The sequence below is a fragment of the Balaenoptera borealis genome (assembly GCF_965194805.1).
Source record: "Balaenoptera borealis genome assembly, chromosome: 1".
NCBI lineage: Eukaryota > Metazoa > Chordata > Mammalia > Artiodactyla > Balaenopteridae > Balaenoptera > Balaenoptera borealis.
This window is the reverse complement of record NC_138860.1, coordinates 113,876,560-113,891,464: the sequence shown is the minus strand read 5'-3', so window position 1 is coordinate 113,891,464 and position 14,905 is coordinate 113,876,560. Positions and strand designations below refer to the sequence as shown.

General features: G+C 40.6%; 1 protein-coding gene across 14 annotated transcripts in view; it reads right to left on the bottom strand.

The window, feature by feature from the left end:
* TGFBR3 (transforming growth factor beta receptor 3) overlaps nt 1-14,905 on the bottom strand; it is a 199,962-nt gene that overhangs the window by 27,682 nt on the left and 157,375 nt on the right. For 10 of the 14 annotated variants that reach the window (XM_082383857.1, XM_082383859.1, XM_082383853.1 and 7 more), the window contains 7 exons: nt 11,405-11,594; nt 9,330-9,667; nt 8,772-8,924; nt 5,880-6,020; nt 5,542-5,700; nt 1,089-1,388; nt 496-531 (listed from right to left, as the gene is read on the bottom strand). In XM_082383857.1, coding sequence (XP_082239983.1) covers nt 496-531; nt 1,089-1,388; nt 5,542-5,700; nt 5,880-6,020; nt 8,772-8,924; nt 9,330-9,667; nt 11,405-11,594 — 1,317 coding nt within the window. The remainder of the gene's footprint in view (nt 1-495; nt 532-1,088; nt 1,389-5,541; nt 5,701-5,879; nt 6,021-8,771; nt 8,925-9,329; nt 9,668-11,404; nt 11,595-14,905) is intronic. The other 4 variants (XM_082383849.1, XM_082383851.1, XM_082383860.1 and 1 more) reach the window with 3 other exon arrangements.

Genomic DNA, 14,905 nt, shown 5'->3' with positions numbered 1-14,905 from the left:
TATATATATATATATATATATATATATATATATATATATATATATATATATATATACTCCCTGAGGACTATGAAATCAGATTTGCTATATTTTCAAATGTATTATAAAATTTCCTATGGTCTTATGGAGAAATGGATGCCCAGGGGAATATAATAGTGCAAAGGATTCATATCAATGGTAATCCATCCAATAATAATAATTTTTCCTTCTCCCTCTACACCCATCTCTTACAACCTATGTATCAGGTGAGAAAATACCATCCATACAATACATTATTAATGATATGACTCGATTATTAGACTTTTAGACATTAATTGATATGTGATTATAAAAGGAATAGAAGTCAGCTTACACTGTGTGAGATGTCTAAAAAATAAATGCACATATGAAATTATACATAATTATGGCAGATCACAGAAACAAAACTAAGCAGAAGATACCCTTTGTGCACAGGGCCAAAATGATGAGGTAATTACCCTTGCTGATCCCCCCTACCTTGGCCACGCCAGCAAGGTCAAAGGGTTCTGATTTCTGTTGTGGCAATAGAATGTACTGGTTCAATGTGGGGAGTGACATGAGGCGAACATGACGAACCGATGAGAAACCAAGAAAAATTAAAATATTTGTTAGTTTCCCTTAGAAGTCCTCATGAGACAAGTCAACCTTATAACTCACACAGAGAAGGTCAAAAAACAACTGCAATACAAATCTCAGCGGGACCTGGAAAAATTAATCCTCACACTGAACTTGTCCTTCGGCTCTCTGTACTCTTGGCACTGGATACTATCTGAATAGCAAAGATAAAGCCAGACCTCTCCTTCAATGGAAAACAGTCTTGATTTATCATTCGTAAGATACTACTGAGTAGCACGCATGGAAAAAAAAAAAAATCATACTGTCAGGATTTATTCTCTAAGACTCCATAAAACTCACAGTTCCCTGCTAACATGAACTTTATGGCTTCAACTGGGCAGTTCCCAAACCCAAAACCTCAACCTGCTGTAACTTGTGATTAAACTTCTCTGGTAGGTCACTGCCTCACCTAAAAATGTCAAAATAACAGTACAAATGGATGAAGGCCCACTAACCTTAGGTAACTTCTGGGGGTCCTTTTCCTTTTTGGTACACAATGTGAGCTCACACTGTAGAAAGAGCAGGGAGGTGTTGAAGATGGGCTTAAAAACAAAGCTGAATCGTTTCTTATCTATCTCGGCTTGCGGGATAGGAAAGTGCACTCTCTTGGGATTGTAGAATTTCACAGATTCATCTTTAGGACAAATGTTCTCAATGATAGTATAATCAGACATCCTATCAGGGTTCGAATATGGAGAGATAAAGCACGTTTGGATGGCAAATCCCAGTTCTTGGTCAGCCTTGGTAACGGACACCTACAACAGAACAGAAAGATCAATTCAGAAACAAGTTAGCATGTCACTTTCACTCTAGGCACAAGGGTAACATACCAAAGCGGCCCTTCTGATGAAAGACATTGCTTTACTTTCCTAACATATCTATATAGTCTTCCTTCTAATTACAAAAGTAACACACACTAATTGAAGAAACAGATGTTTTCCTTTAAACTTGGTATAGATGATACAGTGAATTATTTAGTTCAAGTCCCAGCCTGGAAGAGTCTATAATACAAGATAAATAAGTCTCTTCAACCTCCCATAAGTCCTCTGGGAAATAAAAACAAAAGTACATCATGCACCTAAGTGGATTTTCCCAAATAAACAAAACACCAGTAGGCAAAGCCCCTAATGTCATTAATAGTGTATCACCTGTAAGGCAAGCTCTTTTAAAAAATTACTCCAAAAATAAAGGACAGAGGCAGAATCTATTTAAACTAGGCACGGAAGACCAAACTTCTAAACTGCAGCAAGTCAGACTGAGCCTAAAACATTGCAGTAAAGCTATAGATTCGCCTGAAGTCCTGCTTCATGGTGAGCAGGCAGAGCTGGCCTCTGGGGCTGCATGTCGGGGAGGGTGCAATCTGGTGGCGATCACAGGCCTGGCAAAGTGTCCCCACTTCTCAGAGGTCCAAACCAGACCTTGCCAAGTACTCTCCCTTCACTCTTTAAGCCCAAGGGTGTTTTAAGGGAAATCTAATCTGGAAATGTTTCTGACTCATTTACACTTCCCTCTTACAAAACATTTGTATGGGCTATGTCCAAACCTTGTTAAGGTTCTTTTCTTTAGAAACAGGAAGTAGTATTTGGCCAAGAGTAAACAGAATTCAATTCTCATCTCAACTACCAATTCAAATCTCAACTATCCTGAATTCAGCTAAAATCCTCAAACCAGACTGGATCCTCCATTTGGTGACACACGGATCACTGTGTGAACTGCCTCTCCCCTCTATTGCCTCATTCCTTGACTAAACTCAGGATCAAAATAAACTTAAAACACTTTAGAAATAAAGTTGGTCCTTAACCATAGGCCAATAGCCCCAGAATCCTTTCAAAGGCATGAAGATATAAACACACTTTCCATTCTGAAATACCCAGGGGAAATCCCTGACATTGCATGGGGCTTTTAGGCCACAGCACTATTTTGAAAGATCCCTATGTGGTTAACTGCAAGACGCTAAACAATGAAGATGACTGTGATAATGACATTTTGTTGTGCCTTAAAGCTTAATCCCTGAGAATAGTCTTATGAGATAAATATTTTCATCTTCATTTTATAAATGGAGGAAAAACTGAACACACAGGATAGCTGACTTGTTCAAAATCATATCTAACAAACACTGGGTGAAACCAAGGCTTGAGCCCAGGTCTTCTGAGCCCGTCTATTTTCTCTTCACTATTTCACTACAGCCACAGGGTCAATTCAAGCCACCCATGATGTGGCCAGGGAGGGTGCTTGGTAAGAAGTCTTTCCAGGAAGTAGTATTTGGTAGTCTGAAAATATTCACACTTCATTATTTTTACAGTATTTCCAAAAATGAGATATTTAATCTTGGGAAAATGGCAAATTACATATACTCTATTTTAAAAAGTGGCCTTTAACATGAACTCAGAACCCACAATGCAAAAATGTGTGACAGAAGAAATGCAAACCTCTTCTCTAATCTCAAAGAAAGTATGCAATGGCAGAATGTCTAAGGTATTCCAAAAAGTTGTTTCGATGAGAGGAAAAAAATTGTCAACAAGTCTTTTCCTCTGAAATGGACTGGAAATGAGTAGTGGCAGGACTCCGCTGCTCACGCGCTGTGAGCACTAAACCTTGGTTTTTCCCCCACAGAACGAGGGCACTAATGCTGACTAGATACGGTGATTGTGACGATCTGTAAAGTCAAAATTACATGCACACAACACAGTTCCCTTCTAGTTAAGAAATGCCAGCTATTATTAATAGTATTAGTCTAGATTTAAATTTCGGGGGTTATATATAGATATATATTCTTTTAATTTCCCAAGACAAATGAACTAAAAGAAAAGCTGCCAACTATGTGACCAACTATCACCCAAGGATGACCAACGACCAGGTGGCAAAGCTGATAATGTCTTGGATTAAAGGAAGAGACTAGGATGGATCTAGAGGAAATAGAAGATTCTGGGAGGGGATGTGGTAAGGATGACCACGAGAAGAAACATGGAAATGGTTCTTTAGACCAAGCCAATGACTGGGTAAGTTTTATTTACTTTCCCCAAATAAAAAATTTTATTATTAGCAGTGGAGTCCAAACTGGGAAACAAGGACTAGGCATGGCCGCTATCCTATTTAGCAAAATATTTACAGATTCTCTCTCGTATTTCAGGTGGTTTAAAACAACTTCAAAATAAAGCAGTTTATACCATTTTCCCCCTCCCCAGATTCTCTTCAGTGTATTATTATTATTATGTATTATTATCATGTATAATGGTATTTAAAATGGTATAGCAAAAAGATTTGGTTCACTTTTTTCCATCACTTGACCATGTCTTTGATTAAATTTAATTATGAACAATATAGATGATATATAAATGGGAAAATAAGAATGAAAAAGAAAATGAATTTCAAGCAAGCCAACACTGGGGGTGGCAGGGTGGGGGAGAAAACCCAAAACACCCAGGGTAGGATACATGAGGAAGATTTAAGGCAGCAACGCCATAGACTGGCAAAGTCAGGCACACATCTGGAAAAGAACAAACTGCAATGAAGCAGCACCCCTAAAATCCATAGCATAACAGTGAACCACTGACCAACCACACATGTGGATTGTGCAGCCGGAAAAGCAAGAAGAAAACAACGCATCTTGGATTAGGAGAGAGCTCTGATTAGGGACAGCACGTAGAAAGCAGTATATTTTCCCCAGCAGAGAAAGGAGGTATACCCAAAGATAAGATCTCTCAGAAGAGGGAATCAAAAAGAAGGAGACGATCCAGGAAAATGTCTAAAGCCAGCGGGCTCCGTCCCAGAATCAGTACAAATGTGAGTTATTTGTCTTGCTTAACTAGAAATATGTGCACTGAAGTCACTTTTAATATATGGAAGTATCCCATTTTGGCCCCTTAAGCTTCTCCCTCCTCCCACAGTGAAGGAGAACACCAGCTTGCAGCTCAGCACCAAAACCAGCTCAACAGAGGACGACTTCCATGTAAGACCAGCAGACATTCTGGGGCCATGAGGATATTGATCTTCTCTAGAATCCAATCTGTGAACTTGGATATTTGCACTGCTAAGAGGTTACATTCTCTCCCCCTTTCAAATGGTACTTTGAGGATAAACGATAACATCCAGTGGATAACAACAGTGTGGGCTCTGGAGCCAGATGGTCTGAGCATGAACTCTGACTCTGAACTCTAGTAGGTACTAACTGTGTGACCTTAGACAAGTTTGTGCCTCAATTGCCTCATCTACAAAATGGGGATATTAATAGTCCTGTCTCACAGAATTGCTTCGAAGAGTAAAATACTACAATACTTATAACTGAGCTTGGCACAAAATAAATCTGCAATAAATGTTAGCTGTTGTTATTTCATTATTACCATCACTACCTAATATTTTTGTAGTCATTCCAAAGATTTATGTTATGTGTGGTTATTACTGTTATATATAGGAAATAGTTTTAATGAATTTATAGATACATTTCGATGATGATCTAGAAAAAGCAATTTTCATGAGATACAGTAACACACAGTATTTCACTCAAAAGTATCCACAGTTTAAAAGATAGTAGTCTCTGAGGTGGTTTGAAATATTCCTTGGTTAATTCTGATATTGCAGCTACTGAACAACTGTCCTTAGCAAAAATGCTAAGGACAAAGTAAGGACAGGGCTTTATTAGAATTCACAGTGCCGATTTTTATTTAAACATTTATCCATTCATCTACAAAATACTCTCTCCGTTTAGAATGAACGTAGTGAATCCTGAAATTTCCTGCTTTGGTCAGAAATCGATGTGGGAGCGTTTTCTAAGCCACACCCTCACGCAGAGCTGGTCAAAGCGGTGAGGAAGGGCAGGAAGAGGTCTGCCCCAGCTGCTTTCACTCATGCCCAGGAGCTACTACGAATCTGCTTTAACCTAACAGCCCAAGGCTAACATTTGGGTCTCACCTCAACAAAAACATGTCCGTTCTCTGCCACAGAGAAGACCCCTTGGGAGGGCACCAGAAAGAGGTCAGTGTTGTACAGCTCCATGTTGAAGGTGACATTTCTGTTGGGTGGGTCCTGGAAGCTACTGGGATTCCCCACCTGCCGCAGGCTACAATTAAACTGGAAAAAAAAAAAAAAACCACACACACACAGATGGAGATAAATCACAGTCAAATGAAGCTTGTAGCTTTATGAGCTTTAGCCTTTAACATCTGATTCTATTTTCCAATAGTCCCTGACTAAAGCTGACCAAAAAGACACCGGTCTCTACAAACTTCCTACTACAAATAAACACATACCACCACAATTTCAGGTCGGCTGAAGAAGGAAGTATCTCCTTCATCCGTATCTCCCGGAAATCCATTATCACCTGACTCCAAATCTTCATAACCATCTGGCCAGCCACTACTATCCCCAGGGGGTGGAACCTGTATTACAATCTAAAAGGCAAGGAAAGCACAATGTTATAAAAACACCAAATCACATGCCTTTGGTTCTACCTCATACAAACACCCATGTAATAATTCAGAGGCAAACTGAAAATCTGACTTAAAAAAAAAAAAAAAACTTCAAGTATTTTTAGGACTTCATCCTCAAAGAGATGAAAAAGAAGAAGCCCAATGCACGTTCAAATTAAGATTTACAGTAAAATATGTATTTTCCCCTGTGACAAAATATAAATTATTTCAAACAGTGGGAAAACACCAGACACTGAAATGGGATTGGATGGGGTTGTCAATAGGCCCCCCTATACTGTGGGGGGTGGGAAGGGGTTCTCCTTAGGAACCTTTATATGGAAAACTCTAAGAAATACTGATTTGGCTAATCCAAGGAGCTCCTGTAATTTGTATCTGTCAAGATTTGATCAAGTTTGGTTTGAGTTAGAAGCAAAGGACCTGATGTTTACTATTGAGCCGTTCTCTCCTCACTTTTACTCCTGCACTCCTCCATCTCCCCAGTACATCTTTTTTTTTTAAAAAATAAATTTATTTATTTATTTTTGGCTGCATTGGGTCTTCGTTGCTACACGCGGGCTTTCTCTAGTTGTGGCGAGCGAGGGCTCTATAGGCATGCGGGCTTCAGTAGTTGTGGCGCACAGGCTCAGTAGTTGTGGCTCACAGGCTCTAGAGCGCAGGCTCAGTAGTTGTGGTGCACAGGCTTAGTTGCTCTGCAGCATGTGGTCTCTTCCCTGCCAGGGCTCGAACCCATGTCCCCTGCATTGGCAGGTGGATTCTTAACCACTGTGCCACAGGGAAGTCCCCCAATATATCTTTTGTATGGTGTATAGATGCAGGAAAGAACATCATGTTTTATGCCATGACAACCTATCTTAACACTGGTTGAAATGATTATTCCTAGGTTAGCTCCAGATAAGATGAAAAAATTCGCCCAAGGACCAGGACTCCATAAATTAACTCCTAATTTCTTTGCATATATAGGATAGCTATACTTTTTGTTTGATTTTTCACTCCACATCCTTAGATTTTTAATATGTTGCAAAACAAAAATACATTTTAAGTCTGAAAATTACTACAAACAATTATAACTGGAAGAAATAGTTAAAATAGCCACTGAAGAGGTGAATGGGAAGGGAATGAAGGAAAACTGCCTCTCTATTCTTTACCAGGCCCTCAAAAGAAAGTACTGATGCAACTGAAGCAAGTTAGGTTATGACTTACCCTATCATAATTAAAAAAAAAAAAAAGAAAGAAAGAATGAATATACGCTTCTCTCCTGAGGCAGGTGGCACTTTTTTTTTACTTAACAGACTGATTACCATGGCCTCTTATTGGCATTAATTTAGACAAAAGTTTAAAATTCCAAAATCAAGTATACCAGTAATATATGACATTCATTACATCTGGAAAAACTGGATAACTGCAAGAAAACTAGAGTTGGAATTGGCAGAAGAGGGTTCATCATAAAAGTCAAAGGTTAATAAAAGATTTCAGTAACAAAGGGAGAGTAACTGCCGCTACCTAGAGTTGGGGGAAGATTAGTGGATGAGAGGTCAGGAAGCTGGATTCAGTCCTGTCTCTACTGTTAACTAGTCTCTCAAATCCAAGCAAGTCTCTTAACTCCCTGGAGTTCCATTTCCTCACCTGTGAAATGAGGACGTTGAATGAGATCAGCTTAGGGCTCTTTCCAGCTCAAACATTCTCAGATTGTCTGAGGAACAATAACCTTGGCTCACAGGAGAGTCAGTCTCCACATGAGCCACACTGACCAGCGAGCCAGTCTCTTCTCTGGCTAGGTTGAGCCCATCTGTTGACTGGCAGTGGAATAAACAGAGCAGTCGGGGCCTCCCCATGCCAAGCCAAAGCTGGGGTAGGCGCTGAGTGCAGACACACACACCATGTCAAAGCTGGACACAGGGATCTTTGAGCCCTATTTCTACCAGCAAAAGTACAACTCAAATTGCAAACTTATCACTTTAAAGTCCTTTTGAAATTTCATGTTCAAATTCTTTTAACTTTCACTGTTAAGCGTCCATCTCTACAAGAACAGATTTAGATGAATCTGTTCTGACAAGATTCTGACAAGAATCATGTCTGGAAAGTGAAGGGTAGCTATTGCAATGGATTATCATTGGGAGAATCTGTGGAATCTCTCTCTGGGTAACTTCAAAAATAGAAGATTTTCTTCAATTTAGGGTCTTTCTTAGAGATGGAGAGAGATTTAACACTTTCTTGAAGGACCTTTTCAGACTTCTCTCTTTTGGTTCTTTTGTTCATGAGGGAGGGAGAAGTTCTCCTACTTCTAGACAAGACTCAGATGAGGCCAGAGAGACCACGGATCTGGTTAGCTCAGTTGTATAGAGGCGCTCACTCATAGCCCAAGGGGTTGGATTTTATCCTTATGTGGATCAGGCCATCCGAGCCTGCAGCTTAGCCGGGAAAAGTCATAATCACCTTGCCAGTGAAACTCTGCCAAGAGGAGATGGAAGGAAGGGTGGGAAAGATCACCACAAATGCTCCAGCCGAGAAAACAGGGCCTCCCAACTCCCACAGACTCACCAACAAAACAAATAAAAGAGTTCAGGGTCATACTACATCCCATTTTGTTGAGAACTGACACTTGGCTTTGTTCAGACCCTCCTCACTTTCCTAGAAGTCTTAAGACTAATTTTAAGGTAACAACACCCAGCAAGGCTCTGGCAAAGGGAAAGCTTTGTCCTGGAGAACACTCACGGAGTTGTAGTAAACCACACCATAAGGGGCTGATCGCCGGTGCCGAGTCCCACAGCCATTCAGGGGAGACTCCAAAATGAAGTGGGTGCCATTCATCTTGGCCTTGCATGTGGGATCCAACAGGGTGAGCTCCATCCCAGAGTAGCCGCTGGCCTGAAACAACAACGACTGAAGACATAAAGGGGGGCTCACAGGCCATTCTACAGCATGCAGTTAACACATTTTGCCTGGTCTTCCAAGTTGCTGGAGGCCTGCACTTCCCCTCCCCCCTTACCTCCTTTCAGCCTACCATCTCTCAACAGCCTCAGAATTGTGTTTGTTGGCCTTGGAAATTCAATAGCAAAATATTGACACACAAGGATCTGGAACCCCCCTCACTGAGAACAACAGGAACCGGGTGAGAATCACAGCCAAGGGGAAGTGAGCCCATCCAACTGAGAAAACAGTATCAAATCTCTGGAGTTCAAAAGTGAAAGAGCTGGAAATAACTAACACAGACTGAGGCAAGATGGGGAGGGAGGTAGCCTTCCCTTCTCTCCTTTAAGAAACGGCACCCACCTGAAACGAATCTTTTTCTATAGCCACAGTCATCTTTTCATTGTCACATTTGACTGACAGGGCAACATCCATCCTCCCCTGCACCTCCTCGGCCTCTCTGGGACCAGGAAACAGTTGTATGCTGGGGATGACAGGGTCCTTTGGCCGAGGGATCCCATCTTCTTCCCCTTCCTTCCAGCCTGTCCTGGAGATATCGGGGAAGGGAAAGGGGAAACCTCCATTTCGGCCTCCCCTTCCCCGGATGGGTGGGTTGTCCAGGGCAGGCAGGGTGCCAGGGTCCAGCAGGATCCGTAGCTCAGGAGGGATGGTATGGACTTCCTCATCTCTCATCTCCTCTGCTGGTAAGAGAAGAAGGCAAAACATCATCAGTGTTTGATGCCAGGCCGCAGTCATATCATTAGAGGCAAGAACAGGAGAAATTAGCAAAGAATGGGCATGTGTAAAATTACTCTTAACAAGCAATGTATAAAAGAGATGAGGAGTCTGGAAGCCTGAATTCTAGTGCTGATGTTCTTTCTAACTGGTTGAATGGCTTTGGGTAAGTGGCCTACCTCTCTGTGCCTCAGTTTCCCAATTTTTAAAATTAAGAGGTTGGATTAGATCAGTGGTTCTCAACTTTGGCTGCACATTAAAATCACTCTGGGAGCTTAAAAAAGAAAATCCCTATGCTCAGGCTGCGTCCCAGGCCAATTAAAAACTGAACTCTCTTTAAATCATTATGTTTTAAAGCTCCCCATGTGATTCCAATGTGGAGCCAAGATTAAGAACCACTGGATTAGATGATTTCTAAGGCCCTTCAATCTATACAAATCTACTATTTGAATAAGTTATGTGGGACAATATTATTCCATTCGAATGCCAATGAAATACTTTCCTTGAATCTAGAGATTCTTTAGAACAGTTTCTCTAAAGATTTCTTGAAACAGTATTGGTATTTTGAAATGATTTTGCTACCTCCTTTTTGAGTGCTAAATTCTAACACGTATCTGGGTACCCTGGCCTTTTAGAACCTAGTCCCAAAGGAAGAAAGAAAAAGCTGCTTAGGCACAGTTATTCCTTCAAAGGGAGAGACATATTTCCATACAATCCATACTCATTATTCTGTCATATTTTCAACAATTTAAAGAAAAAAAATTTTTCCCCGTATTCTCTACATCCACTATCCAAAGCCAACTGACGTATGCTTGAGGTCAATCCATCTCAGTGGGAGTTGGGAATAAGGATGACAGTGGATGTTGGCTCTCCTTCGATACTATTTTTTTGAAAAGCATGGCACAGTTGTATGGGTCCAAAAGGAGTCAGAGGTTTGGAGGTTTTTAATTTGTCCTTTGATTAAAAATACCCCTTCACAATCACCCTTCGAGGTGGGCCAATTGTTTCCCTCATATGACTGAGAAGGAATCTGAGGCTCAGAGGTTAAGCAACTTCCAAACAGTGAACAAATGGCAGGGCTGGGACTTGAACCTGTACTCCTAATCTTCATTCTACCGGCACTGCACTCAGTAGTGGTACTGTGTGGTGAGCAAGAGGTCTGGGGATCAGAAAACCTGGGTTTCAAGTCTTACTATCGATCAGATTCTGGAGAACCTTAAGAACTTGTTAAGCCTCTGCTTTCTCCTCCATCAAAGTGGGATAATAACTCCTGCATTCCCTCTGGATGAGTATGAGAAAGCATGAGTGCTCATGACTATTTTCCTATAAGATCCAGCCTGAACTAAGACTTCTCTCCTGCAGGCCCAACTCCTCTGTATCTCAGCCAAAAGTGATCATTAGGCACCTCTGAGAAAAGAACCCAGGATAATTTATCCTTAATATAAGCACAGCGAAAGTGATCTATAACTAAGTTTTCCAACACGCAATCAACTCTGTTACAAAAAAATCTATATTAAAGATAATTTCCCCAAAATAATCTAGCACAATTCTATATAACTTTAAGCTTTATAGTGAAAAGTAGTGAATGAATCATTAAAATTTGCAACAGAAAAACAGCACCATATAAGCTGAAATGAGAGTTCCTCATTGGAAAACTCATTTGGGGGATATTTTTTATACAAAAAAAAGAAAATCATACTTACCATTGTTTTCAAGCCGAAGATGAAATCTATTAGCCACAGGAGCCACTGTGTATGATGTTACTGGACTACAGCCATTGTCCAAAGCCCACTTGACCAGACTCTCTTGGGTTGAAGGAATGTCATCTCTTATTGATTTGGTCATTATCATGGATCTTTCACTTTCTTTCCCAAAGCCAATACTGTTAGGAGCCTGAAGATAATAGTAAAATTTCACTCATGAGTGTATGAAATTAAACAGTGCCTTAATATCTGAAACAAATAGATTATTGTGTATGAAAGAAATATTTACTCTTTTGATTCCTACTTTCCTTGGTCTGAGAATACTGATGTGAAAATCTGTAACAGCAGACTAAGAAACATCTACTCATGCTGACTGGTTATACCATTTGGGTTGCTTATGTTGATACAAATGGCATAATCATTTTTGTCATTGGTTGATAAACTAATTATCATAAGCATACCTGGTATGTCACTACAGAGTTAATGTTTAAATTATTAACACACACCAAATATGATACCAAACTTTTCCTTATTTTTATTTAAAATTATATATAAAGTATACAGGTGTGCATGTTATATTTCTCCCAAATCCTATACCCTAGAGTTAAATGAAAGAAGGCACAACTTAGTTACTTCACTGTGGAGACTATCCCACCTTTGTAAACTATTGAATTCCATACAGTGAAACAGTCAAGGTTCATATTTCATTTATAATTTATGATCAATTTAGGAATCCTGTAACTGTATACATTTGCCAATTCTATTAACAGAATATGCTTAGATTTTATGGTTTAAAATATTAATTAATTAAGTTACCATCCCTCTAAGTACCTATATATATATATATACACACACACACATATTTTAAACATCTTTATTGGAGTATAATTGCTTCACAATGGTGTGTTAGTTTCTGCTTTATAACAAAGTGAATCAGCTATACATATACACATATCCCCATATCTCCTCCCTCTTGCGTCTCCCTCCCACCCTCCCTATCCCACCCCTGTAGGTGGTCACAAAACACCAAGCTGATCTCCCTGTGCTATGCGGCTGCTTCCCACTAGCTATCTATTTTACATTTAGTAGTATATATATGTCCATGCCACTCTCTCACTTCGCCCCAGCTTACCCTTCTCCCCACCCCGTGTCCTCAAGTCCATTCTCTACATCTGTGTCTTTATTCCTGTCCTGTCCCTAGGTTCTTCATAACCATTTTTTTTTTTTAGATTCCATATATATGTGTTAGCATACGGTATTTGTTTTTCTCTTTCTGACTTACTTCACTCTGTATGACAGACTCTAGGTCCGTCCATCTCACTACAAATAACTCAATTTCATTTCTTTTTATGGCTGAGTAATATTCCATTGTATATAGTACCAATATTTTTATCCGGCAGTACAAGTAACTGTTAAAATTAACTTTCACTTGGTAATCAGTTACAAACTTAAAACTGAATGACAGAAATCTTTCCAGGAAAGGATATAAAAGGACTCTGAGTAACAAGGACATGGAAGGTAAATTTCACATCACCTTCTGATCCTACAGCAGTGATCTTCTCAGATGGTGAGGGAGCTGAATGCTGCAAGGGCCACCCCAAAGGGAAGTCACCACATTTTCAACAACTGCTCCAACAGGGCTGGAAGGCCCTTCCAGCAAGCAGATAATGCCATCTCATGCCGTATAAAAATCACTTTAATTTCCATGCCCAATTATTTTCTTCTGCATACATGCAGCATTTTTCCTAAATTCCCCATTTGTTTCCCATTCTGTTTGCCCTTAACATGACTAAATATTAATCCTTTCCCACTGTAAAACCATAGAAGATTCACAGCCTCTAAGTTCTCTTGGCCTCTCTGGTTGTGAGATATTGGCTGAGGACACACATTTTCAATTCAAAGCTTAAAGGATCTCACCCAGTATATTTTTCTACTACCCAAAGTGCTTATCTGAGGAAAAACTGCCGGACTGGCCAGTCACAATGATGCATGCAAAGGGACCAGAGAGAGCTTTAACCAAGTTCTGTAGCCATTTGCAAAAAAAACCCTCAGTTTCACAGGTTTGGATTATTCTATTCTTACTGGAATTCAGAGAAAATTCCTTAGGGAAAGGGAAAGAAGAAACGAAGGGAGAGAGGGAGAGAGGGAGGAAGGAAGGAAAGAAGGAAACTAAAATGAAGTAAAGAAGGATCCAATTTGTTCTTCAAACTTCTTATTCACTGAGTCAATAGCATTTTCTTCAGCACAGCTTCTTCCAGCCTTTCAAGGCAGCCTGTTGTTTTGACTGGCTGGAGTTGCAACATTGGCCTAAACAATACTGCTTGGCCTCATCTGCACTAGTCTTTCATGTTGTTGGACAGCTGAGAAAATACTGTATTTCCAGAATACTATCATCATAACTGCCACCTATCCTTTTTGTAACAATATGGAATGACTTGTTTACACCTTTCCACATTAACTCTAAGTAGCTGTCAGTACAATTCATACTGATTACACCTCGGGACTTACAAGGCTAGAAATCTATCTACGCATTTGTAAAGCAGCAAGGTTTGGGACAATGGCAGGCAAGTTGGTTCCTGGCAATGAGTGAATTCCTCATCCTGTATTTCTGGGAGTCCCCAGGCTTTTCCAAGGCCTCAGTATAGCTACTTCCTATGGGAGTGTTCAAGGAGGTCTCAAATACCACCGCCATTTCCCACTCGTATCTTCACAAAGGACGATGAGCTAAGTAGAGTCTGAGTGGCTTCCCCTCTCTCCCACCACCCAACACACCTGCATCAATACTGCTGATGTCTGGGAGGGGGCATCTGGGGGAAGGGTTAGGCAGAGAGTTGTGCATATTCCCACTGGGATTAAAAAATGTCTTTTCTAAGAATAAACTCACTATTTCCAAACTTGAAGCCCTGAGGCCATATGAAATAGTACAACGGGAAATTTCTAACAAGTTATCTCCATCTACTCTTTAATGTGTTGGAGGTTCTTCCAAAATGTGATTATGCATGGTCCATAAGGGCCCTGAATTAAAAGCCAGAGCTGGGCATGGCGATGTAATGTGGACACTTCTAGTAGTCCCATCTGGCCCCAGCACACAACCCTTTGTGTCTCTTTGGACCATCCTGTCTTTTGGAGGGTGCATTCTACCCAGGTCCCATTCCTGACACACACATACACACACGTGCGCGCCTATGTTTTGTTTTGTTTTGGTTTTTTAATTGGGGTGTAGTTGCTTTACAATGTTGTGTTAGTTTCTGCTGTACAACGAAGTGAATCAGCTACATGTATACATATATCCCCTCCCTCTTGGATCTCCCTCCCACCCCCGCCCCATCCCACCCATCTAGGTCAGCACAGAGCACCGAGCTGAGCTCCCTGTGCTGTACAGCAGGTTCCCACTAGCATCTGTTTTACACATGGCAGTGCACATACGTCAATCCCAATCTCCCTATTCACCCCACCCCACCCCCCGCCCGGTGTCCACACGTCCGTTCTCTATGTCTGCGT